At 33.3% G+C, this 10907-nt stretch overlaps 1 protein-coding gene across 2 annotated transcripts; it reads left to right on the plus strand.

The window, feature by feature from the left end:
* The first annotated feature begins 1700 nt into the window (after positions 1 to 1700).
* Positions 1701 to 5605, plus strand: LOC127119861 (uncharacterized). 2 transcript variants are annotated; one of them, XM_051050222.1, is made up of 7 exons: positions 1701 to 1931; positions 2649 to 2694; positions 3058 to 3355; positions 3539 to 3645; positions 3782 to 3914; positions 4024 to 4218; positions 4936 to 5605. In XM_051050222.1, the coding sequence occupies exons 3-7, from the start codon at positions 3074 to 3076 to the stop codon at positions 5383 to 5385; spliced, it is 1167 nt and encodes a 388-aa protein (XP_050906179.1). In that variant the 5' UTR covers positions 1701 to 1931; positions 2649 to 2694; positions 3058 to 3073; the 3' UTR covers positions 5386 to 5605. The 2 variants fall into 2 exon arrangements, with proteins under 2 accessions (XP_050906179.1, XP_050906170.1); XM_051050213.1 differs by lacking the exon at positions 2649 to 2694 and having other exon boundaries at positions 1702 to 1931.
* Positions 5606 to 10907: the final 5302 nt, after the last annotated feature.

Genomic DNA, 10907 nt, shown 5'->3' on the forward strand with positions numbered 1-10907 from the left:
GGGCCGCGATAACGGCGACGATTAGGGATCGGGGGGAGTGCACGACAATTGTTGCATTAGACGATGGAAGCCGGAGTCGAATCGAGACGTGCGACGTGTGCTGTTGCAACATCCAAAGTCGCGCCACAGGGCGGCTACAAAGAGAAGTGGACACGTCGGTGCCGCGACAGTTGCCGGAGGTGGCCGACGAAGATTTCGTGTCCAGACGGTGGTTCTGGGGCGTTTCAGCAATTGGAGAGTTTTTCGTTAATTTTTGAGCAATTTTGACGTCAGTGACCTTTTGGTAATCTTAGGGTTTGAGTAAATTGAGTTAAATTGACAACCCTTAGAGTTAGTAGAGTTATCACATGTGAAGAGTTTTTTTAGAGCACTTTTCAATACTTTAGAGTACTTTGGATACTCCAGAGTCATTTTGAGAATTGAGAGATGTTGTTGAGTTGTTTTTGAGAATTCTATTGAGTTATAAATAATATAATAAAATTTTGAGATTTTTTGAGTAATTTTGTTGAGTTTAGAGTTGTTGAATAATAACATAACTTTACTTTATTTTGAGGTGGAAAAAAAATATTTTAAAATTAGTATATGGTGGGATTACAATGAAGACGGTTTATTGGCAAATCATATTTTTGAAGTTAGTAATCAAGTGAGATTACACTGAGGTATGATATTGACAAACTTGGTTCAAGAGTGAAACCTGTTTTGATGATGATTTTATTATGATAATTTTTTAGGATGATTTGTGACGATTGTTAGAGTTGTGCTTTTATACATGATCATGTATGCATATATTTTGGAGATAGGTAGGACTTCGGTTCATTGATGGTCAGATTCAGAGGAATAATGGCGATCTCATGTCTAGAGAGACGTACAAATCAAGAGGAACCGGAGACATGGGCCATAAGTAATAAACCTCTTATCCCTAAAATTAATGTACAATCTTTGATCTCCATTTTTAATATCCTCTTGAATTTTAAACTAACTTGGTGTTAGTGTGCTAACTATACAAGTCTACTCCGCACCACCGTAAAGGAGATCAAAGTCACCATTCAAAATTATCCGTTTTTCAACTCATCCATTTATGATTCCCGAACAGAACAATAAATAAATAAATAAATATATATTAAAACAACCAATAGATTTAGTATTTTATATTATATTTTTATACTTTATTTTTTCTTTATTATAAATAAATTAAAATATTATAAACAAATTATAATTATTAATTAATACTATATTGACTTTAACTTTTGTAAAATAAAAATAAAATCTCTATGTTAATACGACAATTAAAAAGATATTGTTGAATTAATTTACAAACAAAGAGACAAATCCCATCAAAACATTAACACTATCAATCAATTAGTTAATCTTGATCTAAAATGATAAAGCATCATTTCAAAACTAAAAACTTGCACCTTTCTTGTGTTGAAGGGTCATTGATTGTTGGAGAAACACCTAATTTCAAAATTAACATTCAACACCATATAACTATCAAAACCAATTTCAAAATTTGAATGAACCATGGTAATTATAAAAACGTTCAGAGTAAGCACATTAATTACACATTATACTATTCTTGTCTTATTACAAATTATAAATTATAAATTGTACTATTTAAAAAAAAATGATAAAAGAAATTTAAAAGAAAAAAAAAAGAAATAAATTGGTTCACCTGATTCCGCTGGTACCCATATGAGATTCACATGCAAATGTCAAAAACCCCTATTTATTATTTTAACCCTCTAATTTTGCCGGCTTTGGTCCGTTTCCACTTAATACGCCGTCGTTTTATACTCTCTTCTTCTCCTCACTCGTCGGTTACTCTAAAATACTCAAATCCCACTCTTTTCTATTTCATTTCTTCACACTGCTCCGTGTTGACTCACTCTTTCAATTCGTTCTCTCTGCATTCTCTCCTCTCTCTTCATCTGGTACTCTCTCTCTTACTCTCTATATTTTCGTTTCTGATCCGTACGATTCACTGTAATTTGTTATTACTCTTTCGATTTATCGTTTTTCTGAATTTCGAATCGAATGCTTCGTGCTTGTAGTTTGATTTAGGATTGTAATGTTAGTGTGATTGTTCATGCAGATTTTGGTTGTTTACTGCAATTCACGCTGAGATCTTGCTGTTTGATTTTGTAATTGTAGAGTACCGATTTTTTTTTTTAATAATTTTTTTGGGAGATTTAGTTCTGTTACTAAGTTGCTTGGATTTCAAATTGAATCTGTTGATTTTTGTTTTTAAAATCGATTTTGTGTGTTTTTAGTTTGTGAATTGTGATTTAATCGCTTTGGTTTTTGAGTTGAATTATGTGTAATAATGCTTGTGATTTTGCTTTGTTATTTTTGTTCTGGTGATTTGAAGTGTATCTGTATTTTTTAGTGCTGTGTTTGGAGTGGAATTTCAGTTCTAAGATTGGAATTGGAATTGGCTTTTGCAATCATTGATTTTTGCGTAAATTTCAATATATGTTTGTGTTTGTATTCATGATATCTGAGATTGAGCACTAGGAAATAAGAGCAATGGTGTTGTAATTGTGAATTTTGATTTGGTGAGATATGGAAAGCTAGTAGTGAATAGATCAATTTTTGTTCCGTGGTTTGTAAAGGTTATTTTCGTGATTTTTTCCCATTGTTGATGTCAGATCTTGACTACGAGTGTTGTATTTGAAGTGGAAGTTCAGCTCTAAGGTTGGAATTGACTTTTGAAGTAATTGTTTGTCATGGAAATTCAATATATATATATGTGTGTGTCTGTGTTTGTGATAACTTGAATTAAAACTCAGATAAGAGTAATGATGTTCCAGTTGTAATTTGGAGAGACATGGGAAACCAATATGGTTTAATTCATTTTTTTGTTCTATGGTGTTAATTTTTCTCTTTGGGATTGCTTATTTGTTGTCGAGTTCAGAGATCTTGACTTAAAACTTTTGTTTTTGTTGTCAAATCCAATTTATTTTTCTGTACTTGTTTTTTTTCCAAAAGTTAAATAAATGGTGGTTTGAATGTCTGTTAGTGTTGAATTTGATTGATTGTCTTTGTTTTTGATATCAGATTATATTTGACAAGGATGTCCAAGACAGCACTTAAGGACCTAAATACCATTCCTGTAACTGAAAGGAAGAGCGAGGGCTCCGGTAAGACATGTTTGACAAAGCCTCCGGTTGACAATGCTAATGAAAATATTGAAGAATGTCAAAAGAAGAAAAACTGTCCCGCTTTGGTTTCCCCACATGTTAATGGAAATCAGGCTGTCCCTGTGGATTCTGTTGTAGAGGTTGGAATTGTAGAAATAGAATACATTGAATCCAAGAACTTGAACGATGTAGAAGATATTGATACTTGTCTCAAGGTATTTTTTATTCATCTTTTTTGGGTATGGGACTAGATGGGTTTGATTAGGTGATAACTGTTAAAATTAGTATACCATGGGCGTTTTATTTTTTCCCATTCTTTTTATTCATTTAACTTGATTTTTAGCTTTATATAACATAAATTCGACACCTATGTTAGTTAGTTATTTGGTTTGTTGCAGACCCTCTTAGTCGCACTTGACTCGAAGGATTGGGTCCTGGTCTGTGATACTCTAAATAATGTACGTCGATTGTCTATATTTCATAAGGAAGCAATGCTTGATATTCTGTAAGTACTGAACTTTTTTCTTAATGTTTTCAGAGTGAAAGATGGTTTTTAAACTGAAATATCATTGCTTAATACACTATGATTTTTGTTTGGTTTTGTTAAATATTAAATTGTTCATATGCTATATGATAAACAGGGGGAGTGTGATTACACAAATTGCTAAGGCCCTGAAAAGTCCCAGGAGTGCTGTTATTAAAACGGCCGTTATGACATCTGCTGACATTTTCTCTGCATATAGTGATCTTATAATAGATTCACTGGATCCTCTGGTATGTCAGAATTCCTTATGCGTACTCTTAAATTTGCTTCCCTGAGCATTATGGAATCCCATCATACACTTGTGATTGTAAATTGACATGTTCCATATGGTGGATGCAGCTATTACAGCTTCTTCTCAAGTCTTCACAGGACAAACGCTTTGTATGTGAAGCAGCAGAAAAAGCCTTGATATCAATGACTAATTGGATTTCCCCTATTTCGTTGTTGCCAAAATTGCAACCATACCTTAAGCACAAGCATCCCCGTGTTCGTGCAAAGGCATCAATGTGCTTTTCTCGAAGTGTTCCACAACTGGTATGAGTAACCTTTATGACTTTTACTAGAATTGATGACTGTTCATATTGATCTTGTACTTTAGAATTGATTCTAGAATTGTGTCCTATAAAATGATTTTCTTTGCTGCAAAAAGAAAAGTAACTAAACCAAGATTTTTGGTAGCAAATTAATGATGCGGGAAAGAACATTGGGCACCATTAATGTTGAAATTCCATAAATTTTTATGATTGTTTTTGGACATCTGATTGAATTTATAAAAGTTGTTTCAGTCCCAAATTATGTAAGAAAGTTTATATGTCTATTTAATTTGGGAATGGTTTATCATGATCATATATGTATTTTTGTTAATATATTATATTGCTTAACATATGAAAATGAAATAGAAAAATATTGTGAAGAATCAAAAATCAAAGGTCTAAAGTGATTGATGCCATGCCCTGAAAATATTAATTTCTTAATGGGAACATGCATTATTTTTCAAGGTTAATGGTTATCTGTTTTAACCTGCTAGTAATAATAATGACCTTATATGTATTTGTAAATTTTGTATAAAGAGCTTAGTTATATGTTACAGTATATGTTATTGTTTTTATTTTTTTATTTTTTTGTGTCATTGTGTAAAATGATCAAGGCCTTTGTTGAAGTTATAGGTAAGCTTGAAAATACAGTCAATACGGCCAGCCTAATTTTGTGACTAAATATGGAGCATTAATATTTTCTCTTTTGTTTGGATAGGGTGCAGAAGGCATAAAAACATATGGCATTGACAAATTGATTCAGGTAGCTGCATCCCAGTTGAGTGACCAGCTTCCTGAGTCCCGAGAAGCAGCTCGAACCCTAATTCTTGAGCTTCAAAATGTTTACGAGAAATTTCACGATCTCATACCAGCAGCTGCTGTATCTAAGGGTCTAGAGACTGAGACAGCATCTGAGGATCCCAAGACTGAGGCAGCATCTGAGGATCCCAAGACCGAGACAGCATCTGAGGATCCTAAGACCGAGACAGTATCTGAGGATCCTAAGACCGAGACAGTAACTGAAGATCCTAAGACCGAGACAATAACTGAAGATCCAAATACCAATACAGAATCTTGGGAAAACTTCTGTCAGTCAAATCTTTCTCCTTTAAGTGCTCAAGCTGTACTTCGCGTGACCAGTATTGCACGGGAAGGTCTTGTTTCATGACACATACATCAGTTAGTGCACTTCATTATTTTCTGGTTTGCATGCCATTTTCTTCTGTAAATACAGTGCAACGATTGAGATTTTTGAGTTGCCGTTCCATGCACGTATTGAGCCAAAGATTTATGGTGTATTTTTTTACTTATCCGTGGTTACCTATGCCTACCCTTGATTGATATTTGATAGATAATATAAGTTACGATTCTGGCATTGTCTCCTTCAAGATTTTCTGTTCTTTGAATTGCATTTATTAAATTAACAAATTCAAGGTGGATTTTGGGCGTGTAATGACTCTTCTATGTTTTAATTATGCAGGTCTTGTTCATGAGATACTAGTAGTTGTAGATTTTAGTATTTTACTTCCTCAATTTAGAGGAAGAATAACCTGCATTATTAGGGACATTAACTTTTTAGATCCGGGGAATAATTTACATTATTAGGAATAATCACGGGTCCCATCAATGCTGTGTGGTTATTTATCATCTCTCATTCGAAACTAGCCAGACAAGCCATTGAAATTTCAGTCTAAACAACTAATTAATTTTTGCTGATTCTGTTTTTGATGGACAGTTCAAATGTAGTAAGATGACAACAAACTGGAACTGAGTGAAAGCAGCATCTGTATTGTAGTTTGAATAGAACTATCACATACTGCATCATTGATCATTCACTTTACTAATTTTCTCTCATAACTTTCAGAGGTTATAGATGTTTGATCTTAACTTCACTTCATGAAATTCACACTGCAATTCACTTACCTACTTTCAATTATTATAGATTCAATTCACAATGGTTGAGGGTAACATGTGATAAGCTGCATAAATAGTGAGAAGCTCAATTATTTGAACTCCAGAAGAAATTGTAATATTCATGGGAGGGAACAGGGGTGGCCACCAATCATGAATATGACCTGTAGTTTGTATTTAAAATGTCATTCTTGAGGGGTCTACACAGTAAGCTTGAAAGACTTTGGTGTTTGATTGGTTTTCTATATTGAAGCATCTAGATCACTTCCCACCACTCAAATCAAGGACCTCTTATGCATGAAGCAAACCGACATGAGTATTGTTATAATGTTATTCAATAATCAGTATTCAGATTTTAGACAACCTGTAACAAAAATGAATCTAATTATCTTACCAGGGGTCTAGGATTTGGCCAAAAATAAGACAACCTGTCTCTGGCCAAACTCGGCACCCGCCCTGAATTTTACGGAGAGAACCGATTTAATTAGGGTGGGGTGAGTGTGGAAAACCCGATTTTACTCTGGGGCGGGGCAGGACTACCCGCATCCATGCCCTCGCCGTTTCGGTCTATTAAATTTATTTTATTATTTTTATTTCTAATAATTTTAATATTAATTAATTTATTTTTTAATTTTAAGATTGCAAATTCATTAAAATTATTATAATTTTTGAAAAAATATAGGTTAACTAAAAATAATAAAATATAATAATGCTAAATGATAAAATATTTAGTTTACCTATTAATTCTTGTTATTATGAAAAAGTTTATATTTAAAAGAAAATTACAATTTCATTAGGTGGCCATGCCTAATTTGAACCCAAACTATACGTAATATACGAATTTGAATAAGATAAAATAACCATCCACAGGATCATTGATTCGATTTGGATAAAATCATAAATTTGTGGGTTAGATTGAATTGGATAATGGGTTATCCGTTTTTCCTCCATTGTTTTCTTATATAAATATGAATTACGAGTCATATTCTTTTTCAAAAAAATTTCCAACTATTTTTTTAAAAATTAATTTATTCTAGAAGTCGCGTCGCGAAAAATGTCTGGACGCATCGCACGTTCGAAGATACAACATAATCACCATTAAACTTTATTTATTTCCGAAGGAAAAGGAAAATACCAATAAAATTCAAGGGGAAGAGAAATATGATAAGAAAGTCGATTATGCAAGGGGGAGATATTAACACCCCTCACATCTGTTGTACTCAACGAGAACCATTTTAACTGTTCTTTGCACGCACGGATGTTATTATCCAAAGGTTACTTACGAAAGGAGAATTTTTTTTAATTAATGTGTTCGCCAAGGATTCGAACCCTCGTGCCTACATATTTTCATAGCGCAATGAAAAAATCAGAGTCTCGTAGTTCATGGTAGATAATATGAATGTGTTGGTTGATTTTAGGGAACAATTATAATCGTATCCTAGAAGTGTGTAGATGTTAGCTGATTCTAATCCTTGTTGGAATGCTCTAAGCTTTTAGTCTGACTGCTAATGAACATATTATAACGATTCTTTTAAGAAAAGAAAGAAAATTATTTTGAAAATATTTGTGTGATAAAAGAAAAAGAAAGAGTTGTTTGACTTACAAAAGAAAGTTGTGAAATGAAGAAAGTGTTCTGTGTTTGAGCCTAATGTTGTTGTTAGTATCCATAGACAGGTGTATCTGAACCAGGAATGCATTGTCTAAATTAAGAATGAAGTATTTTAATCGATAACCAGTGATTAACCATGCACGAGGGTATGTTAATCAATAAATGATGATTAACCCAGGAATAAAAGTGTGGTATTTTAACTGATAAACTGTGATTAACCGATGCAGAAGTTGTAGGGGTTGTTAATCAAAAAGTGGTGATTAACCCAAGAATGAGAATGTGATGTTTTAACCGATATACGGTGATTAACCAATGCAGAAAGAGTATGTTAATCAAGGAGTGATGATTAACTCAAAGAATGAGAATGTGGTATTTTAAACGATAAAATGGTGATTAACCAATGCAGAAAGTTACCTGAGCATGGAGCTTATATGGTAATGCATGAAAAAGAAGGGCATTTTAACCATAAGAGGTGGTTAACCCAAAGAGAGGAGTCTGGTTCAGAGATGAGTATTTTAACCATAAGGTGATTAAACCGGAGACTGTATGAATATCAAAGAGAATGTTGTGTTTGGTCCAAAGAGACAAATATTGTTGGTGTTGATTGTTGCAGTGTCTGTGGGGAAGAAGCTTGACAATCATTCAATTTGAATTGCACTAAAGCCTATGAATATATGTGAATACTTTGAACAATTGGATCAGGCGTCTTGTATCCAAAGATATTCAGAATGAGGATAAGAATACTCCATCTCATTCCTTCTTCACTACTTAAGGCTTGTGGCATGAAATTCGCATCATAATTGACAAGTGTTAAAAGAGGAATCTTTTTTGTGTGCTTGAAGGATGCTTAGCAGTGATCAAGGTCTTGATGTCCAGAGTCTTCAAAGTCTTGAGTATGAAGTCTTGACTTAAGTGATCCAGTGCAGTGCAAATACATAAGTATAATCCAACCAATTGATCAAGGGACTTATGATCACTTGTTTGGATAGGAGAAATAAGAAATGATATAGACAAGTGATTAATTGATCAAATATGACTTTGATGAACCAATCAATCAGAGACAATGATCATGTTAAAGATATTTCAAGCACATGAATTTGATTAATGACTAAAGCATAAAGAAATGCATTATCATGAATAATAATTTCTAAAGAAACTAATTGAGAATTAATTCTAAAACTAATCCTAATTAATTTCTAATTAAAATCTAAGCAATAAACAATTATTTTCAAAATGCTTTATTAACAAAAAATATGTATTTTTATGTATTAAAATGGATTAAAAATGTGTAAAAAAAGTATTTTTTATGTATTTAAATGGGCTAAAAATATGTTTTAAATGTATAAGAAAAATGACAAAAGAAATTAAATAAAATTAAATCAAAATTAACAAATAAATAATGGGGGTGTAATGGACCAGAATGGAGTATGGAGAGGAAAAATGCGTTGGGCCGAATTCAGAAGGCCCAAAGTTATTTTGTGGGCTGCATTCTGCAAATGAGTGTGGCATTAGAACTACACAGGGTGTAGGAAGCAAGGCCCTTGGGCCTTAGGGCGCTGAATCCCAACACGCAAAGGGCAAGGATGAGGGGTAGTATAATTATTCACCTTATTTTGTCCCAAAGTATTGTTAGAATAAGATTTGGTTATGCATCTGGCCTTTAGTTTTGATGATAACAACACCTTGTTTCTTAGAAAACTATTTTGTACACTGGTGATTTTTATCTAGTGTGTAGCTTTTGGTAACAGGTTATGACTCTGAAGGAATGACGTGTGACATCATCAGATTCTGAAATCAACACACTCTGACTCTTAGGAGATACAATTGCTTTAAAAGATGCTGTTAAGTTCTAGAAAGCTCTTAGACAACGGTTCTGATGAACGTTCATGTTAAAGCTTTTGACTACGAATCTGATTGAAGAGCCTATGAAGGTTTGTCTATCTTTAGGATTATGCGCTCAAGTTCTGAAGATTCTAAAGAACAAGATCTGAAGACTCTAAAGGCCGGGTTCCGAGGAACTGTGTCAAGACTTTGAAGACTAAGGTTCTGAAGATTCTGTTAACTTGTCTCTTGATCCTTCTAGGCATGCTTCAACATCATTTCATCAGAAGTCTCTGAAGATTAGAAGATAAGATCAACAGGTTTTGTGTCAGAAAATAGTACACATACGAGATCACCATTTCCTCCACTACCCTTATTTTGTAGGCTAAGGACAATACTATTGTACCATTTTTCCTCATATATGCAAACCGTTATGAAAGAGACAACTGCAATTCAGTATTCCAATTTTATCCTCCGACGGTTCTTTTATATGCCTATATAAAGGATACTTGAAGATAGGAAGAAGCTGTTAATTCATTGCGCTCACAACTACGCTATTACACATGCTCTTGCTGAAATCATATTATTTATGTGTATAGTTTTGTAAACACAAAATAGTATTTGCTCGTTACTGTGTGAGAAATATTCATTGTATTAACTTGTGTTAATCTGCTTTCTTATAAGCATTCTTTGTAAACACAACTTGTAAATCTCAAATTTGTTTGAGTGGTTTCCTTGAGTGACTAGGTTTTAGTCAGATAGACTCAAGAAGATAAGGATGATTTGTCTTTATGGTGTCTATAATCATGTTTTGGTTGAGAAGGAGAAATCACATTGGTAGGGTGGACTGCAGGTAGCTTCATTAACAACAAACCACTATAAAAATACCTTTGTTATTTTTCTTGTTCGTGTTTTTGCTTTATTGAGTTGGTTTTGAAAAAGCTTTTGATTTTAGAAGCCCAATTCAAACCCTCATTTCTTGTGTTTCTTACCACCTTCAATTGGCATCAGAGCTCCGATTCTGGTCTTGATAAGATACCAAACACTTAACAGTGTTAGATAAAGATCAAGTGTGAAACACAATGGATGCCCTTCCACTACCAATTGCTCAAACAAAAGATAGAGATCATTACAATGCTAAACCTCCAGTTTTTGATGGAGATAAATTTGACTATTGGAAGGATTGAATATAGAGTTTCTTTCTAGGTCACGATATTGATCTATGGGATATGGTAGTTGATGGCTACATACACCTAGTAGATGCAAGTGAAAATAAAGTGGAAAGAAGAGTGATGACTGACCAATAAAAGAAAGACTATAAGAATCATCACAATGTAAGAACCATCTTG

This window comes from Lathyrus oleraceus, chromosome 1 (genome assembly GCF_024323335.1).
Source record: "Lathyrus oleraceus cultivar Zhongwan6 chromosome 1, CAAS_Psat_ZW6_1.0, whole genome shotgun sequence".
Lineage (NCBI taxonomy): Eukaryota > Viridiplantae > Streptophyta > Magnoliopsida > Fabales > Fabaceae > Lathyrus > Lathyrus oleraceus.